General features: G+C 55.1%; 1 protein-coding gene across 22 annotated transcripts in view; it reads right to left on the bottom strand.

Annotated features, from left to right (window-relative positions):
• Nucleotides 1-19919, bottom strand: part of DYSF (dysferlin) — a 225210-nt gene that overhangs the window by 99424 nt on the left and 105867 nt on the right. For all 22 annotated transcript variants that reach the window (XM_043603645.1, XM_043603652.1, XM_043603654.1 and 19 more), the window contains 8 exons: nucleotides 16223-16415; nucleotides 13963-14118; nucleotides 10136-10267; nucleotides 9883-10049; nucleotides 8683-8797; nucleotides 8298-8403; nucleotides 7887-8029; nucleotides 5953-6126 (listed from right to left, as the gene is read on the bottom strand). In XM_043603645.1, the coding sequence (XP_043459580.1) occupies nucleotides 5953-6126; nucleotides 7887-8029; nucleotides 8298-8403; nucleotides 8683-8797; nucleotides 9883-10049; nucleotides 10136-10267; nucleotides 13963-14118; nucleotides 16223-16415 (1186 nt within the window). The remainder of the gene's footprint in view (nucleotides 1-5952; nucleotides 6127-7886; nucleotides 8030-8297; nucleotides 8404-8682; nucleotides 8798-9882; nucleotides 10050-10135; nucleotides 10268-13962; nucleotides 14119-16222; nucleotides 16416-19919) is intronic.

Below are 19919 nucleotides of genomic sequence, written 5' to 3'. Positions count from 1 at the left end.
CCTAGGCTTGGTCTGGGAATGCCTGTCTCTGTAGATCCTCTCCACTTCAGGTCAAGACTCAGGCTTCTGACAACCAACTGGAGGCTTCCAGGGCTGACGGCAGTTTTGCCAACTCCCCTCTAACTGCCCCAGGGAAGCCAAGCCACATGGCTACACAACAGCCAAGAGCTCTAGCCAGCAGCCCAGGACCCTCCCTAGGACCCCACTCAAGGGCCCTCTCTAGGGGGAGGACATTACGCCTTAATAGGAATGGAGATACGCACTTGGGGAGAGAGGACAGAAGAGCCCATTGTCTGGCCTTGGTTCTAGAACTGACTCACGCTGGGCCACTAGGCAAACCCCTTCTCAGGTCTGTTTCTTCTGGAGTAATATGAGGGGCTCAGAGTTGTTCTAGAACAGCACTACTGTCCAACAGAACTTTCTGCGACGATGAAACTGTTCTAGAGCTACACTGTCCAAAATGGTAGCCACGAGCCAGGTGGGGCTATTGAGCACTTGACATGTAGTTGGTGTGACTGGGAAACTAAATTGTCTTATTTTAATTACTTTAAATGTAAATTTAAATACTCACATGTGGCTAGTGGCTACTGTATTAGACAGTGCAGTTCTGAAACCTCAGTCTCCCCAACTGGAAAATGGGTATAATAATAGAATCCAGTCTTCTGGAGTCACTGTGAGGATAAAATGAGACAATGTATATAAAGCTTTCAGCCTGATCTTTAGCACACGGCAAAATGGGTTTTAGCAATTCTTATCCTCTTTGGGGTCCTAAATTCCCTTGAGAATTGGAGGAAACCGTGAACCTTATGTCAGAATTTACACACCACAGACACACATGTGCACATACATGCACATCACCCACGTGTACACACATACGTGCACATACATATCACACACAAGCACATTGCGCACATATTGTTATGTGCACACACATCATCCATGTGCTTACACATCACATCCGCACACCCACAACCATGCATCCAATTTCAAAGGGACCCAAAGCCAGGTGGAGAGTGCCTTTCGAACATGAAAGCTCCTTCCAGCTCTAAAAATCTCCAAGGCTGTGAGCACATGTTGCCGAGTCCCCATCTCCTTCCCTCCTGCCCAGGCTCAGGCATTTCAGAAAACCCTTCCTAACCCTCGGGGCCAAGCACAGAGGCAGGGCTCTGGAAAAATCCTTGCACATGGAGGGCAGGCCCAGGGCAAGGGCGACGGGATGGATTCCGTGAGCTCATCCCAGCAGCCGTCACCAGAGTTCCCAGAGAGGCTGGTGGCGTCGGGAAGGGGTGCCTGGGTGGGAGCCGGCGGTGGCGGCAGCAAGGGGTGTGGGGCGAGGAGAGGGAGGCTGGATGGAACGCGTTATAATAGCAGCTTTGTGCTCTGCTTCCCAGCTCCCTGGGAACGCCAGGAAGATTATGAAACCGGTGTCTTTGGGAATGCCAGGATATTAGCTGGAAAAAGAATAATACGAAAATAAAATAATGCTCGGGATGGAGACAGCAGACGATTAGCAGACGGAGCCAGGGCCTCCCGCTCCATGGAGGGAGCCAGGCTTGGCCCCAGCAGAAGGTTTCAGGGAAAGGCTGCCCGTGCTAATGAGCAGACAGGGCCTGCCTTCCAGCAAGATGTCTTCAGGAGGGAAACTGGCAGGCAAGGCTCGGCCTTCTGGTGGACCTGTGGGCCAGGAGAAGGATGGTAGGAGGCAAGGGGGCGCCACAGGCCTGGTGCTCGGGCCCAGACAGCCAGAAATGTCAGATTACCAGGGAGTCCACCTGGCCACCACCCACGGCTCTTCCCTGGACTCCTTCAAGGTCTGCCTCCCAATGTCCTTCCCTAAGAAGCCTCCCTCACTAGACACCATCATTCTGGAATGACTCTCATTCTGCCCTCCAGCACTTCAAAGATGCAGATCCTATGGGGTTTATTTGTACTCACATGTGAATGCCTCTCTTCCTAACCAGACAAGAGTCCCCCGTAGGCCAGGCCTCCACCATCAGATCAGGGGATCATTAGAAGTAAAAATCACTTTTCTCCCACCAAGGAGCAAGGAGAACATGTCATCATACCCTGTCTCCCTCTCTAGGACCCTGGCCACACACCTTCCCCAAATAATGGATACACTCCGCCTCTCTCTAAAAGGCATCTAAAGGGGCGCCTGGGTGGCTCAGTCGGCTAAGCATCTGACTCTTGATTTTGGCTCAGGTCATGATCTCACTATTCGTGAATTGGAGCCCCACCTGGAGTCCTGTGTCCACCCCACTACCAGTGCAGAGCCTGCCTGAGAGTCTCTCTCTCCCTCTCTTTCTCTGTCCCTCCCCTGCTCGCTCTCTCTCTCTCTCTCTCTCTCTCAAAATAAATAAATTTTTAAAAAACATGAAGGGAAAAAAAAAGGCATCCAAGTAGGGAAGGAGGGTGATGTGACCACCCCCCTCATCTTCCTCAGGCACGATGTACTTCACATCTTCACTACTCAGAGATGGTCCTTGGACCAGCAGCACTGGCATCACCCAGAGTCCTCTTAGAAATGTAGACTCTAGGTTCACCCAGACATGTAATCAAGAGTGTGCAACAAAGCCGCCATATTGCTCCTACGTTGACTAAGGCTGAGAAGCACTAAAGACGTGCCATGTGGTTTTTCCTTACAACGACTCTAGGATGCAGTGACTTTCACAGGTGAGGTAACAGAGTCGCTAAAGGGATAAGTAACCTGTCCACAGCTAGGAAGCAGAGAAGGCAGAATCCAAACCAAACCTGCTCCCCTGAGAAGCCTCACCTATCCCACCATGCTCTCACCAGGCAAATCAGCAGACAAAAGTAACCAGCGGGTAAGGGCAGCACCCAGGACAGTAGCTGGGTCCTGGCACCCAGAGATCCCTACCATCTGCTCCCATGATGCAGGGTGGACTTTAGCCCCCATGCCTTGCTGGAGCATCAGTATGTCCCAGGACGAAAGACAGCAGGTTCAGGGCAGGAGCACATAAAAGTGGCCATGGAGGAGTGTGTGTGTGTGTGTGTGTGTGTGTGTGTGTGTGAGAGAGAGAGAGAGAGAGAGAGTGTTTGTGTGCATGTATGTGTGCGCATGTGTGTGTGTGCATGTGTGAGTGTGTGTTGTGTGCTGATGGAGGTTCGATTCACTAAAGTAGAGTAGTCTAGATAGTTACCATCAAATGGGCCTGTGGCCCTGTCCAAATGCTGGCCACACCTAAAGACTTTCCAAAACTGTGTCCTCCAACTCCAGGTCTGTGGGATCCAGCCTCTCCAACCACTGTCTGCCTCTGGTTCTCTATGTCAGCCAAGTTCCCCCAGGACTCAGAGGACTTCACTATGTTGGTTTCTTCTGCATATCACAGGCAAGTCACATCTGCTTCACAATCAACCACCTCCCCATGTCTGTTGCCTTGACATTTGATTTCAATGCTCCCTCACGACATTTTCTCCCACATAAAGAATAAACGGATCGGTTTCTCCATGTCTGGGAAGTACCCCCCTTCATTCTCCCAGTCACCGAGCCATGAAAGCTTGGCAGTGGGTCCCCAGCCTTGTTCCTCTTCTTCCCCCAGATCCTGGCCAGCCCCGGAACACATCCACACTTCCGTCCATGTGTCTCTGGCTACCTCTGGCCTTGCGTTCTCTCTCCCACGGCCCTGGCCTCCCTGCCCTAAGCGGCCCGGCAAGCGGCTGCCAGGTCCGCCTTCTTCACACAGCACTTAACCATGTGTGTCAGACTTGCCAGGGCCAGCCATGAACTCATCGCAGCCCCAGGCCCACCACGCCCGCCCCATGGCCCAGCAATGGGAGAGGCCCTACCACGCACCCAGCAGACTCTGGGCCCATCTGACCCTCTCCAAACTCTGCCACTATACTGCCCTCTACTGCCTCCCCTAGCTCCCACCCCAGATGGTCGCCTCATCCCAGATCACTAATCAAGGTTCCTGATGGTCTCTACTCTTCCACCCCCAATCATCCTCCGTGACTACTTGATTAATGGCCCTGAAGCCCAGCTCTGACCAGAGCACTCCTCTGCTCAACAATCCACACTGGTTCCCTACTGCTCATTGAACAGAGTCCTGTGGCCATCATCAAAAGCTCTTTGCCCAGCACCGTTTGGGTTTTTTTTTTTTTCCTTTCCAGGTGCTCTTCTCCCCATCCTGGTGGTGCTGTCGACTACAGAAAAGGGGCATGACCAAAGTGGCCAATCAGAACATTCCATTCTTCACCTTCAGGCTGGCATGGGCACATGACCAAGACAGCTAGTCAGTCACCCACGAGACTGTCACAGCATTATGGTGAAAATAGCACTCTCCTCTCTGGGGCCTCCAACTGTGAGGAAAACAGAGGATGCCAGGTGGGCTGTGCTATTTTACCTACCAGGACTTTGCCGGCTATAAAGTTGGTGTCAGTCTTTTTTGTGGGCACCATCTTCGTTACCACACAGAGTGAGGCAGTGTGAGAATGAGGCCAAGACAGAGGCAGATGTCAGAAACAGAGTCCTGCCAGGCTTAATGCTTGTTTGGCCTCTTGGGCTCTCCCATCAATCTGAGCCCTTAAACTCCTCTTCTCTCTTTAACCCATTTCATTGAGTTTCTGTTCACCTTAGGGTGCCCGCCCAGCCTTCTCAGACATGGCCCTGACTCAGTTCTGCCGCAGAGGCCTTTATCCTCCCGCCCCTCAGCTGGAGCCACAAGACCACCCCCAGGCCCTGCCTTGCGCCCAAGCCAGGCCCTTTCTGACAGGACAAAGAGAGTCAATGGACACCAGCCCTGCCCTACAAGCCCTCCAGCTGTGGCTGCTCCAGCTGGGGCAGCAGTTTCCTCCCACCCAGGCTGAGCACGAGCCCAGCAGCCCAGAGCTCTGCCGTCTCCTTTCAGCCTCCCCACAACTTGGCCCCAAGACATCATCAGACATCCAGCATTATCCGGCCCCCAGAGGGTGTCCTCTCCCATGCTGCCACCTGGCCCACCATCAAGGCCCGAGAGGGCTGTAACCCCTCTCGGGACACTGCCAACTTCACCTCCTCTCCTGATTCCATCCCATCAGATCCTGGGCCTGTCCTCTGTACTCCCTGGTTCAAGGCAAAGACCCACTGCTCCTCACTCAGATCAAATCCTCATGTACATGTGCACCTGCACACACACACACACACACACACACACACACATGCACACACACACACAACTGGTGCACATGTCAGCTATAGAAGCTGGTGGGACCTGCTCCCTGAGTCACAGCCCAAAGCCCCAGGGGGTGGGCTAGATTTCAGAAGAAGGGTCTCTGACTCTGTATCTCCTCCCACCTCCAGAAATCCCCAGGCCAAAACAGAGCGGAGAATGGCCCTACTCAGACTAGCCAGGAAGGGTCTGCTCATCTTTTGGGAGAACACATCAGCCAGACCCTAGGTAACCTTGAGCTGCCCCAATGTGACCTGCTCCAAAAAGTGTGCTCTAAGGCAGAAAGCCAGCCTGAGGACTCAGTTTCTGAGGTACATCTCTCTCCCAGAATTCCCAGGGATGCCGTGACACGGCTTCTGTCCAGCCAAGGAGCACTTGTGTCCAACCAAGGACATTCAGAGGTTATTAGACCTCTCTGGCTACTCCCTGGGGTGAGTCCAAAGCCTCCGAGACCCACCCTGCAGCAGCCAGCCTCTTCAAGAAGAGCCAGGTCCCTCGGCTCTAGCCATAGGTCAGACCGAGACCCTCTCTGCCTGCTCCCAACTTGACTACACAAAGCAGCAGTGGATCTCCCAGTGCCAAGAAGGGAGCCATTTTACTTTAGGAGCACACCCAGACTGCCATCTACTTTCCCCACAGGCAACCCTAAAGGAGCTGTGTAGCCAAGGTGACCAGCCACTGTTCCATCTGAAGTGCTATCCCGCGGGTTCCTACTTCAGCCCTGAACAGCCCTGGAAAGCAAGTTGCACCCCGCTGACCCACCACAGGCCCAGGGACAACGTACCAGAGCCCCCTCGAGGGCAAACACGGCCGCAGGCCCTGTCTTCTCCAGGGGCTCCATGCGGCGGCGCCAGCGGCGGCGGCGGAAGGCATCTGTCTTGCGGTACTCCAGGTGGAACTTCCAGCCAAAGAGCGAGGCGTACTCCCAGCCCTCGCCCTCCGCCTCTGCCTGCCTGTGCTGCATGGGAGAGAACAGGGCAGGCTCAGGCACTGCTTGGAGGCTTGCAAGGAGTCCTTGGGCTGGACTCCTGCTGTGCCTCTCTGGCTTGCCTTCCAGGAGTCCCCACCCGCTCCACACCAGCACTCTCCAGGTGGGAAAACCTGGGAGGGCTACCTGGAGGAGGGGGGCTCTGAGCAGCTTCTGCAATGACAAGAGCCCGAGTCGGAAAATCAGGAGGGGAAGAGGCTCCCCGGGTTGTGGGGACCCAAGGAGCCAGAAAGGGAAGGTCGACTAAAGCAGGGCTGAAAACACTCGGCTTTGGGTTTGTTTGTTTACTCAGATTAAGAATGGATTTCATGGACCCAAGGTTTTCTTGTCATTTCCTTTTTCTTCTTCACTTCACCTCCCAGCTTATAAAAATAGAAGCGGGTAAATGAAGATTCTGTTTCCCGACTCCAGGCTCTTTTTCCTTAGGCTAGACCTAGGTCAGCTGTGGAGGTACCCCGCCCCCACATTTCCTCGAGGGGACCCTTTCCCAGACCTGGAGAGAGACCTGGAAGTCCCTTCCTATTCAGCTGGTGACCTGAGAGACTGTCCTCGGGTACACCTCAGTCTCAGGCTATGAACTAAGCAGTAAGTGCCTGTCCTAGAGGGAAGCTGGACTGGCAAGCCACGCTGCCTGACACGGTTCACCTCTGTCCCCTGGGTGCTCCTGCAGGGAGAGCTGAGTCTGTCTGGTTCATGGCACCAAAAATGGTTTGTTGCCTCAAAACATTGCTTCTCCCTGGACCCAGTGACATACTTGTCTAGATTCTCTGTGCCCAAAGAGAAAGGAAGAAATTTGGGTGATGCCAAAGGCTACTTTTGGACTGGAGGAGGCCTGGTTCTTGGACCAAAATTCAACTGCATGCTTGGGAAGGAAGAACACAGAGCAAGAGGCCCCAGGGAAGGCAGGCACTGAGGCTGTGCAGCACCTGGGCATCTGCAGGACTCTAGGAGCAGGTGCATGTGCTGTGTGCACTCATGTGTCCACTCTACGCCTCTGTGCTGTGGGTATACGGGCATGCCTGTGGGCATGTGTACTTGCACTGTGTACACATCCCCTGGTAAATGCTGAGGGAGCCCACCGAGGCCACTCTCCCAGCTGGCACACTCACACGATACATACGTCCTCACCTACCAGCTCCAGCGGCCCCCTTCTCCAGGGAACTGCCCATGCTGAAGGAAGCAAGCCCCATGGGGAGGGTGCGTCCCTCAGCCCAGCCCCAGCAGCCCCAGCTGATGACACAGCTAAGAGGGTACAAACCCCAGCCCCCTTGCCTCCAGGTGAGAATGATTTTCTGCTGCTCCAAGGGGCACCCCTCCCCAAGCCACAGCTCAGACCAAAACTGACTTGGCCTAAGACCACATCTTTGCTCCCAGCACACCAGAGAGCACTGCTTCCGTAAACTACCTGCAGCCAAACCCGTGCTCAGACCCTGCCTCTAGGACACGCAGCCACAGCCAGAGTCTGGCTATGTCTTTGTACCTCCAGGTCTTGGGCAGTTCCAAGTGCATCTCCTTGCGTAGTCATGGCCATCTGGCTGTGAGCATCTGGACAAGCATGGGAAGATCTGCGTGTGCCCTGTGCACGTGCTGGGTGTGATCTGTGAGCATCTCGAGGGAGCTCATGTGCCTTATACGTGTCCTGAGCACACACACGTGTGTCTGTGCACACGTGTGCCCAGCTGGCCTCCCCCAGCCAGGGCTTCATCCCACCCACCACCTAGAGGGCTCACCCTCTTCAGTGCCTCCATCTGGCTGAGGTCCCTCCTGCGCAGGCGGACCCAGCGCCGTCGACGGTGCGTGTAGTACATCTTCTCAGCAGGAACCCAGTGCTTTGGCTTCCGATCCGGGGGGATGGGGATACTGTACTCCCAGCCTGGGGGAAGGGCACCTGTCAGTCATTGTCCGGCCATTCCCCATCTTTCCAGAGGCTCTCTCTCTCTGGAGCACACTCACAGGCTCATGACTGACCACCGACTCTTAATTTATAGCTATAAGTATGGGCTGATCTAAGAAGTCCCCTGGATGAAGCAGCCCATTGAAGGCCGGTGCCCCGGGGCAAAAGGCCCTGCACTCAGCTGTCCCACCAGCACACCTCTTGATCTTGCTGGGGTGGGTCCCATTGGGCCCCATGTGCTGCCCACCTTGCTCATCAACGGCCCGATTGAGGTCCGTGGACCACTCTTCATCTTCCCACTTCCAGCCCAGGGGGCACTCAATGTCATCCTTGGGAAGCACCTTCTCCCCATTCTACGACAGGCAAGTGTGAGAAGAGACAGGTATCAGCAGGGGAGCAGAAAAGATGCAACTTGACAACATACATCCCTGAAGCCCCAGGTGCCACTCCAGATCAGCATCCTACTCACACTGGTTCTCACACTGTTTCTCTGGAAACCAGAGCATGAAGCTGGGGACTTGGGAACAGGAGGGAAAATGTCCCATCTCCTCTGAGCCACAGGACCCTCCTGAGCCCAAATATCCAGGACCCCAGGAAAGCAAATGCCACCTGCCCCTGGAGCACCCACTTACCACATCCGTGTAGTTGTCACTCATGTAGATCCACTGGCCTCCAGGGAGCCGGGTCTGGTTCTCAAACACCTCCTCCACAAAACTCAGGTGTCCCGCGTCAATGTCATGGAGAAGGCTGGAGGGGGGGAAGGGTCAGAACCTCCCCACCTATCCCCACCTCCAGCAGAGTACCCCAAGGCCTTGGCCAAGCTTCCCGCATCAGCCTCACCCCACCAACAACAGGGTAAAGAGAAGAGGGAAAGGAGGGGCAGAGGGTCAAGGGGAGAGAGCAAAAGGGGATGCAGGGATACCTAGAGACACTCATAGACAAAAGAATATACCACCACCCAAGATAAAGAAAAAGACATCAAAAAGAGAGAGAGGGCTGAAGACACCAAAAGCCTGGTGGGTGTTGAAGCTCAATAGACAGATAGATGGTTGTCGAAATGGAAAATGTCATCAAGCTGTATGCTAAAGAATTGCATGCTTGAGATCATATATATTATACTTCAATTTTTTTAAAAAAGTAAAAAAAAACAAAAAGAAAGAAAGAAAGAAATCCAGTTGTTGAACGCCAAACAGGAAAAGAGAAAGGAGAAAGAGAGAAAGGACAGTGATACAGATAGACCGCCTTGTTCTGAGAGGCACTTAAGAGAGAGAGGCGGGGCCTCAGGCATGGGAAGGGTTAACACAGAGAGGAAGAAACAGGCTGTGACCTCTTGGAGAAGAAGGTTGCAACCAGTGGATGCAAATTCAAATGGAGGCCAACTTTAGTTTAATAATAAAGGGCTTTCTTGGGTCGCCTGGGTGGCTCAGTCAGGTAAGCGTCCGACTTTGGCTCTGGTCATGATTTTGCGGTCCGCAGGTTTGAGCCCCACATCGGGTTCCATGCTGACAGCTCAGAGCCTGGAGCCTGCTTCATATTCTGTGTCTCCCTCTCTCTCTGCCCTCCCCCCAACTCTCTCTTTCTCTCTCACTCTCTCTCTCTCTATCAAAAGCAAATACACATTAAAAAATAATAATAATAAACAATAAAGGACTTTCCAATTGTTAGAGCCCTTCCAGAAAAGAACAGCGCCTCGCCAGCCCCTGGCCCTGGAAGAGTTCAAGTGGAAGTCCCCATTGCCAGCATAGGGGTGGTAGAGCAATTAATAGCACTGTAGCCTTTCAGAGGAAGGACCAGAGCAGAGGGGTCCCCCAGCCTCCCTGCCCGTGACTCACGTCTTCTCTGGACACACGAACCAGTCTCCAGCCCAGGTCCAGCCGGCCGAGGGGCGGAAGCTATCTTTGGGTAGCTTAATCTTTCCCGTGACATCAGAAAACTTGGGGTAGGTGAGGCCTGTTGTGCCCCAGTTCCCAACCAGGGCCAGTTTGGTCTGGTTCTCATACTGGAGAGCAAGCAATAAAGAGAAGTGAGGGGGTCCAGCACAGCTTGGGGCACGGAGGGCAGGCAGGGCAGGCCAGCAGCACTCACCGTTTCAGCAAAGACGGACAGCTTTCCCTCAGCAAACTGGTTGAACTCCTTCTCATCCACAGAAAGCCCAAACCAGAGCTTCACCCGTATCTGCACTGGCATCCGGGCTCCAGGAACGCCCTCCATTGGATACTAGGTACCAGAGAAGGACAGAAACCCATGATTCCCTTTAGGATCAGGATGTCCCAACTGAGACAGGGATTGGGGGTAAGGGGGGGGGGGGTCCTCCAGGACTGGACATATTGGCCTGACACCCACTAGACATATGTCCTGTTGGAGGAATTACCAGAATTTCACAGAAAGAGAAGATATAAATTTTTTTTAAAAAATTCTTAATGTTTATTTTTGAGAGAGACAGACAAAGCACGAGTCAGGGGAGGGGCAGAGAGAGAGGGAGACACAGACCCCGAAGCAGGCTCCAGGCTCTGAGCTGTCAGCACACAGCCCAATGCGGGGCTCAAACCCACAGACCGCAAAATCATGACCTGAGCCGAAGTCGGACCCTCAACCGACGGAGCCACCAGGTGCCCCAGGAACGTATAATTAAGAAGGCTTCTCCCCACCTGCCAAGATTCCTCCCCGCCAAAGAAGACTGTATCATCCGCACCTAGGCGATCTCTGCTAAAATTAGCCATGCCTAGATAGACCAGGGTCCCCCATTCTCCCCTCTCCCACCACATTCCATTTCTGTTTCTTCTAGAGTAACACTGCCCAATGGAACATACAACATTTCCGTCGCAATGAAAATGGTTTATACCCACAGGGTCTAGTCTGGTAGCACTAGCCCCTTGTGGCTGGTGACTGAACACTTGAAACGTAGCTGCTGTGACCGAGGAACCAAATTTTTAGTTTTATTTCATTTTAATTAACTTAAATAGCACCTTATGGCCACCATATTGGAGAGTGCAGTTCTACTACGTATCTCTAAAGGAGATAACAACGATCCAGGTCTGGAAGGGGAAGAGGTTAAAGCTTCCTCCTTAATTTTCAGTTTGTTTGGGATGGGGGGTTGTGTTTTTGTTATTTTTGTCTTGGCTCGATGTCAGTGTATCATCTGATAGCCCTATCCTTTCAAGCGCTTATCAGCATGTTAACCACTAGGCACTGGTCCTCAATTGCTTATTATCCTGAAACTTTCAGAAGCTCTGCCAAAATGGAATAACCACAACAACCCAGCATAAAACAGTTATTCTCCACAACTACTTCCCTGTTTGATTGAAATCAACGGTCAGATATGGCCTGAGGAACAGAAGTTCTCACTCTTAGAACAACACCCTGTCTCTTATAGGAAGTAGCACATTAAGTACCTAGGTTTCGTGAGCATGAGCCTGGAGGGGTATCTCCTCCTCTGCAATGGGGTGGGGGCTGAATGAGAGGAGAAGGGAGTTTTGATGGGTTCAGAAGAGGAAAGGGGGGGCCGAGGTAAGAGGTCCGCAACAGGTAGAGGAGGCCTACACCCCAGGAAGGAGAGCCCAGGCCATGGAGAGGGATCAGAAAGGGGTGCAGGGCATGCCACGACAATGATGGTCTCACCCTTCACCCGGTCTCTCTGCTTTTGGTTCATCCGTGGTAAAGCCTGGAGGAGGGCCTGACCCCACATGTCACCCCCTGGAAACCTCCCATGACTGTTGGCTTCAGCTGTCCCCTCCCTGGGGTGGTTAGTGGCCTTTTTCCCTCCAAACCACGAGCCCCAGGGAGATGGCAGGAATGCCTGACCCTCCCTTCCCCCTTCCAACCCCAGTCTCTCCCCTGCCCTCCCCTAGACGGGGCCAGCCTGCCGGACCCAAAATAGCAACAGCAAATAAAGAAATGTCTAGTTTGGGGCTCCTCTCCCTCTCTACTGGTGCTCATTTTTTCCAACTTTGGTTTAAGTTAAGAAACACCAATGTTTTCTTGGTCTCTGCTTGCTGCCAACATTTTTGTACAGCTTGCTCAGGAGCTACTGGCGGGGCTCATAAACTCAGTGGGGAAGACTTCGAGAAACAATTCTATATCTTTTTTTTTCCTTCCTTTCTTTTTTTTTCTTTTGCTTGGAATCAGGGAAAATTTTTCAGTTTGTGTTTCCCCAAAGACGCAGGGCCGAGAGGTCAGAGCCTGAAGCTCATCCTGTTTAAGTACATCCCCACCTGCACTCTAGCCAGACAACCTTTCCTGGTTAGCCCCGCTCCGATGCGGCAGCTCCTTCACTTCCTTTCCCTTCTGCCCTGCTAGGCGAAAAGTTGGCTTAGGAGGGATGTAAAGCAAGATGCTAGGAGGTTAGGACAGCACAGGGAACATGCCCCAGGTGGCACGTATGCAGGTGAGAGGGGGCAGCCCACCGCCTGACACCTGCCCACTCTCTCTCTAGGCAAAGCTGGCCTCCCCAGTGACCCCAAGTCCAGGTATCTGCTCATCTCTGCCTTTATGTCGGCCTCCAGTCGTGCTGGTGGAGCCTCCTCTCCCCAGGGAGCAAGGGAGCTCCACGGGGGAGAAAGGGGAGAAGAGCGGAGAGAAACGGACATTCATGGATCACCTCGTTCCAGCAAGACCCATGGCCTGCGTCACCTAACTGAATCCTGAAAACCTGTGACGTGGGCAGCCTCCTGCTCATTTTACGGGTCAGAAGACCGCCAGCAGGTCAGGGAGGTTAGGCAACACAGGATTCCAGCCAACCCCGTAACCTGTCCACACACACTGTGCCGTTGAAGCCTGTCCTCTCTACCGACCCCAGGGGGTGACAGGAATGACTGGCCAATACGTGAATGGGTTGACCAACAGCCACTGAGAGGTTTGAGGCTAAGGCTAACCAACAATGAGTGGCTGGAAGAGGCGAGGCAGGTGCCGGTCCTAGTGTGGATAGAAGGAGGGGCGGGGGAGAGAAGGCTGAGAGCAAGGGGCTGGGGCAGATGGGCCAGGCTGGGAAGAAGGCCAGATGGCTTATAATTCCAACAGAACCATCTGGAGTGAGCAGTGAGTGGCAAGGGGCAGGCCTGCCTTCCAGGGCTACTCTTCCTCCGGCAGGACAGCCTCAGTGACAGCCCTTCTAACAGGGACTCTCCCCTCAGACCCGGGCAGTCATGGCACAGGAAGGGATTTCCCTGAATTGTGTCCTGGCCACCAGGCCACAGTATATCCCAACCAAAGCAGCCTCGGCTCTCTGTTCCCACATTAACCTAGAGAGGAGGATGGGGTCCTCAGGCACCTGCTCACATCCCTGTCACTCAGCCCAAGGCTGGCCAGTCAAGAAGACGGACAGGGTGCAAGGATGGGGGTTGGAGGAGGAGGAAGGGGAGGAGAGGTGCAGGCAGGACAACATGAAGGGTACTGGATTACTCGCCCCCAGCTCCCTGAGGGGCCAAAGCCTTAGGCACACTCGATGCCCAAACACCAGCCTTCCCACAGGGAAGAACTTGAATCTGAGCTTGATCCCAGCTAGAGTCAATGCACTTGGGCAGAGCATTGAGGTCTCTACCAAGGCTCTTACAGGTTGGGGTGGGGGCTGAGAGCTGAACCCAGCCAGATCTGGGGAGATCGAGAACAGCCTTGGGAGTCAGCCCCTCCCAGACAGCCAGGGGGCGGAGGGGCACAGACCCTGTCTCATTCATTCCTAGCACCTCCGATTCCAGCTCTCACCTGCCAACTTTCTAGACCAGGTGTGTGGGGTCTAGGGACTTGGTAGGGGAGAGACAACAGAAAATGGTTTTACACAACCATTTACACAAAGCCCTTGGCCCCTTCTGAGACTCAAGCCTAAAGACTCAGTTAGATGGAGAACAGGAGGGGCCATGGAACAGGAAGGGGACAACCTGGGAGAAAATACGGTCACGACTTGAGAAAAAAGAACCCACTTTCAGAAATATCGTCTGCAGCTTCCCACAATTCTTGCCACAGTAGTTGGGACCCCGCCGGGAGAAGAGGATCTCGTGGGCGGGCACCCGCTGGTACGCCACTCGCTTGTCTCCCTGCAGCATCCAGATGATGATGTCGGGCAGGCTGTTCTGGGGCTGGAGAGAGGACGGCAGTCAGGGTGGGGAAGACCCACGCCCCACAGTCCACCCTGAGACACCCAAGCCTCTCCTCCCAGCTTCCAGCTCTCCCACCACCCACCCTCAAGAGTGGCCCACCCCTTGACCTCCCAGGGCCAGCTGGGCACCTCTGTCTTCAGCAGCTATGAGCCCCCAGGGACAGGGCATGAGGCTGCGTCCGCTCACATCAGGAGCCTGCCAAAAATTCACTGAGCTGAGTCCACATTTTCCGGGAAGAGACACTCCTGCCTGGAGCCGAGAGCTTATGTTCTTAGATCTCCCTCCCCTGGGTAGATAGATGCTTCTTGGCGGGGGCAGAGATTGGAGGATTTGATTTGACTCGAGAAATGACATCATACTTAAGATGCTACCCTTCTTCCTCACCCCGAGAATAGCAGCAAATCCATAGATGTGCCCCTTCCCCGAGGACACTCCCACCCTCCTCTCTCTAATAGCAGGGACTTGTGGGGTCTGGTCCTTTTATGGGCTTAGTGACATTGGGCTCTGAAAATGGTGACTAGCCCGGAACAAAACTGCAAGGCCCTGAGCCCCTCGGACCCACTAACTATGAGTGAGAGCCACTGGGCACAGCCCATCTGCTTCCAAGGTTGGTGAGCAAAGTGTGCTCAGTGAGGTGGTGCTGGGCCTTTAACCAGGGCCACGGCTGACAGCTGATGCTCCCAGAGCCTCGCTGGGCATTTCCCAGCTGCACTCCCTCCCTGCAGCAGAGATAGGCAGCCCCACTTGCCAGGTGAGAAATTCAAGCTCAAAGAGGGTAGGAGCCAACCAGGTTCCTCTGACTCCAAATAATGGTTCCTAACCACTCTCCCAGCGTGGTGCCAACAGAGCGGCAGCTGCAGTGCTCCTGCGAACTTGCTAGAAATGCAAATTCTCAGGCTCCACCCCAGACATGCAGGATCAGACAGGGTTTACAACCTGTTTTAACAAGCCCTTCAGAGGATTCTGATGCACACTCAAACCTGAGAAAGACTCTCTCTGGGTTCCCTTGCAGTCAATAGTACACACTTGACCTTAACCCCTCCCAGCCATATCACAATCTGTGCTGAGAGTTCCAGGGCCAATCTGGGCCAAGATTATGGAAGGCAGCCTTTGTCCAGCCCAAGAGATTAGTCTGTGGCCACTGTATGGGGACAGCCTGTGGCTGGGCAATACAGTGTTTGCCCAGGTAGCTGGCCACATGCCCAAGGCCTTGCTCAGGGAACGAGTCCAAGGCTCACTCTCAGGGACCAACTCTTTGGGCTGCCTTCTGCGCAGCCTCCTACCTCCTGGACCCCCTCTCCCCTTCCACAACTCGCCTCTCCAGAAGCCCCTCTCAGGCCCCGCCCTTTCTTACATTCCTTCTGGGGAGGTCCCTCCTCATCACCCCCACCCCCTCCATAGGGGGACCACACACCTCTGGTCGGAATGGGCAACAGCTAGTCTACCTGTAACATCTGAGCAGAACTTTGTCCTCATTCTGGACAAATCTGTAGAATGCTTGCTTGCCCTAGGAACTGGGTGGGTACATCTGACCTGGGGTGGGGAAGGGGGTGTTATGCAGGTGGGGACAAACTGCAGCCACCACTCTCTGATTCAATATAACAAGGTTCAGAGTTACTATAAATGCAGCCTCCTCAGGCCTGGGGTTCAGAGGCATTTGGGAGAGCAGGAAATGCAGGGCCACTTGCAGGTTCAAGGCCAGGTGCAGAAAGGTACTAGTTGGCAGGAAGGAGTCAGGTCCCCGGGGAAGCAGGCCCCAGCACTGAACCTGGAGCCAGGCGTCCTGGGTTCCGGTCCCAGCTCTGTCTCTGGCACACTTTGGTGACATTTATTGAGCACACTGGGGGCACCGTGCGAACACTACCGGACAACAGGCTCTGAGCTAGGCCCCGTAACACCCAGGATCCAATTGCAACCTCTCTCCTCCTGTTGGGGACATTGAGGATCAGAAAAATTGAGTCACCGGACCAAGCCCACCCAGAAATGGAGCCAGAGCTGGATCACAGCCCAGACAAGTGCCCACATCCCTCCCAGTTCTGATGCTCTCAGGGAGGAAGAAAGACGCCTTCCAGGGATTGACTACCTCATCTGCCAGGGCCCGGACACGCAGCAGCCAGTCTTCCGCCTGCTCCAGGGCAGCAGGGAGCTCGCTGCGGCCAAGTTTCAGTGCCAGGGCCGCCTCAGTGATCTGGCCTAGGTGACGGGTACGCAGCCTGTACAGGTACTGGTCCAGGTGGGTGGCAGAGGGTATCTCTTGGACGTCGCCTAGGGGCTGGCTGTGAGGGAGAGACAGATGAGATGAACCCGGCAGTCGTCCAGGCCCAGGTACACATGCTGTACACACACATGCACACGGACACCCCCCCCCCCCCGCCAAAATAGGCCCCACACCCTCCGCCTGCCTGTTGGGTACTCCGTGTGCCCCAAGTGCCTTCTCCAGCCTGACCCACATGCACAGTCATCTCCATGTGACCGGCTCCATCGTCACCTCCTCCAGGAAGCCTTCCCTAACTACACTGGTCTGTGTGCCTCCTGTTCTGAAGTCCCTCCGCCCGTTATTCCAGACCTGCCTGTTTGGAACTTAGGAGTTCTTTTGTATGTATGTGAGTTCTGTTGCATGTGTGTCTCCTCTGCCCAACTGACTGCAAGCCCTCAGAGGGCCCAGCAGGTCCCTCGGTGCCCTGCACCTTCCTAGAGCAGAGGCCAGAGTGCTAAGTTGCCCTTGGCTGAAATGAATCCATTCTGTTGTATGCACACTTTCTTCAGGAAGGAAATTTATGGACCCCTGACAAGCCACTGCAGACACTGTGGGGAGGCCGGCAGCCAGCAATACAGATGTGTCGACCTGGGGCAGCCCCATGACACCCCTCCCAGAAGCCTTTGGAGAGGAGGTGCGGGGTACATACAGCCCCAGAAATACAACCCTAGGCCCCAAGTGGGGGTTGGGTTTAAACTCAATCCTATTTGGAGGCAAAGAACTCTGACCCTCCCCATCCCTCTGGGCTCCCTGGAAGTCTTTCTTCACGTGGCCCTTCCCGACCATACTAAGCCTCTGGGGTCAGTCCATACACACACAAGGGTCATTCAGGGAGCGTGGGGTGGGGGCCTCTGTGCTCTCCCTCAGCAGGCAGGAGCCCTCTGGATTACCCCTGCTTGGGGGTCTGGGGGCTGCTCCACCCCTGCCCCACCCCCACTGAGCCCTTGACTCCCAAGCAGGACATCAGTCAAACCCGCTCCACCAGTCCTGCCCCCAGCACTTGCAGCCCCCCCCCCCCCCCACCTCACACTCCCCTCCCCGCAGCGTCTCGACTCCGGCTCCCGGCTGATTTATTTTTCTGCCAATTTCCCCGAGCTATGCAGAACCAATTACCGCCGGAGCGCAGCGGCACTGCGGCCGCCAGATACACCACTCTGGCAGGCCCTCGGCGCACTACATTTTTCCTGTTATTTTTTTTAATTGAATTTTTAGGGTGGGGGGAGCGGTACGCAAACTCCATCTCGGGGAAACTTAAGCCCCGGGGCCTGTCTCAGGTCACGTACTGCACACCCTGTAGTAATATAATATTTACTGCCCCGAGGGTGCCGCGGATGGGGCTGCCCCAGGCCAGGAGAGGGGCGGCCTCCATCCCCAGCCCACTCGATTGGGGTGGAGGGGCATGCCGGGTGGGTAAAGGGGGGCCTGGGCCAGAGTCCTGGCTGGGGCCTGCCTGGGAAGGAGGCCTGAGTGGGCCTGAGGGTGGGGGCAGGCAGATCTGGAGTTGGATATGGAGAGCTGAGCCAACGAGGCTGATTTACGCTCCCAGCCTAGGTCGGGAGCTGGGAGGGACTGCCATACAGACCACCAGAGGGAGATTTTCATGGAGGCCACCAGTCCAGCCAAGACTCCCTCAGAAACAGCCAGGACCCGTGACTGCCACCAGCAAGATATCCTGGACCTTTCCCACCCCAGGAAAGCCCAAGGCAAGAGGTACCAAAGGACAGGGAGACTGGAAAATGAAGGTCAGATGATATTGTGCCCCCAACCTCAAACAGGGGCTGTTGCCCTGCCAAACCTGGCTGACTCGGAAATGGTGGGCAGGCCCGGGGCAGGACTCAGTGCAGGCTGAGAACAGAGCTGGACCGCTCAAAGTCGCCGCCGTCCCCTGCAGTGGATGGGTGTCTTTGTCAAGAATAGCATCTGGAAGGGACAGTGTCCAGCCTGAAAGATGAGCTGGTCCAGGGGTCATTCACTTCATTCCTCATGAGCTGGTCCTGATGGGGGGGCGGGGGGGGTGGGTGCTGGGTTTGGAGATCCCGGCTTGCCCACAGGGAACACCCAGAACAGAGAGGCTAACAGGCTAGGTCGACTGAGCAGCCTCAGAGGCAGAAGTACTTCCTGGAGGAAACTAGTCAGGCCAAGAAGAGCCAGATGGCATTCTGGCCGGAGGAACAGCATGTGCACAAGTCGAAGGCTCAGGGGCAGGAGGGAGCACATGTGGGGTGGTGAGAGGCTCCAAAGGGCCAGAAGGTAGGACTTCTGAGGTCCATGAGGCAGAGAGGGAGTGGGGACAGAGAGGCCCCTCCACCAGGATGAGAGCTGGGACTTTTCCTGAAGGCAGTTGGGAGCCACTGAGGGCTGAAGCCAAGGTGGCACGACAGTTTTAGGAAGACTCCCGAGAGTGAACTGGATGTGCCGACAGAACATCCAGGTAGAGATGTGTAGCAAGCAGATGGGTCCGTAGGTCTGAGGACGAGAGGAGAAGGCTGGGCTGGAAGAACAGAGGGGGCACCACTGGCAGGGGCAGACGGGCTACCAGGGAAAAGGGCGGATGGGAAACGAAGGACACTGATTTTGGAGGCAGGATGGGGCTGGCTGAAGGAACGGTGAGCAGCCAGGGGTCGGCTCTGGTGCACTGGCTTGGGGCCCCAACGCTTGTCAGCATGGAGTCAGAGGCGAAGGCAGGCCTCTTGCTGCTGTCCCAGGGCTATCGGTGGCCTCGAGCGGTGCCTGAAGGAATTGGTCCTGATGCTTAGTATTCCTCCCTGGAGAGCCATTTGTGCATTCCAAGAAGATGGGAACCTGCCCCCCAACTCCTGACCTGGGATCAGTGTCCCTGTGGGGCCCCCAGGCACCTTCTATCCCCAGGAGAGGGACTCAAAGGGGACCAGGCTTAGGCAGAAGTATGAGAACAGAGTCCTGAGAGGGCCAGTGAGGGCAGCCCAGGACTTGGGTCCCACCTGTCTCCGATGTTTCAGGCACCTGAGACCCGCCAAGGTCCACACGACCCATGATTCAGGAGCAGTGCTGCGGGTAGAGCCCAGAGCCCTGGCCCACCCTCCACACCCGGGCTCCCAGGCTCCGAGCCCCTCCCTGTGCTGACTGCGCCCCATGTGCCCCTCCAGCCTCACTCTGTCCTCCAAACTCCAGACCACAGCTGTCATCAGGTACCCAACACAGCCAGTCCTAAGCTCCTCGTCTTCCCCTAAAGCTGCTCTTCTCCCACTGATCCCCTCTAAGAATAGCCCTATGTCTACTCAGCTGCTCTGGCCAGAGCTGGGGAATCATTCTAGACCTTCCTTGAGCCCCCATATCTAATCAGGCCCAGCCACTTACTAGAGGTATGAATCCTAGCACAAAAAGTGTTCATGACGAGGCTGTTGTCATTATGATGCCTCCTCAGGAGTCCACACTGCCCTGTGTCTCTCTCTGTCCCCATCCCTCCCCATGTCCCTGGCTTGGGTAACATCGTCCAATGTCCGCTCGCCACCCCACCAACCCCCTGGCTCACACTATAGCCAGG

The sequence above is a fragment of the Prionailurus bengalensis genome, chromosome A3, assembly GCF_016509475.1.
Source record: "Prionailurus bengalensis isolate Pbe53 chromosome A3, Fcat_Pben_1.1_paternal_pri, whole genome shotgun sequence".
Lineage (NCBI taxonomy): Eukaryota > Metazoa > Chordata > Mammalia > Carnivora > Felidae > Prionailurus > Prionailurus bengalensis.
Note: the sequence above shows the minus strand (reverse complement) of the source record. Positions and strands in the feature narration are given on the sequence as shown.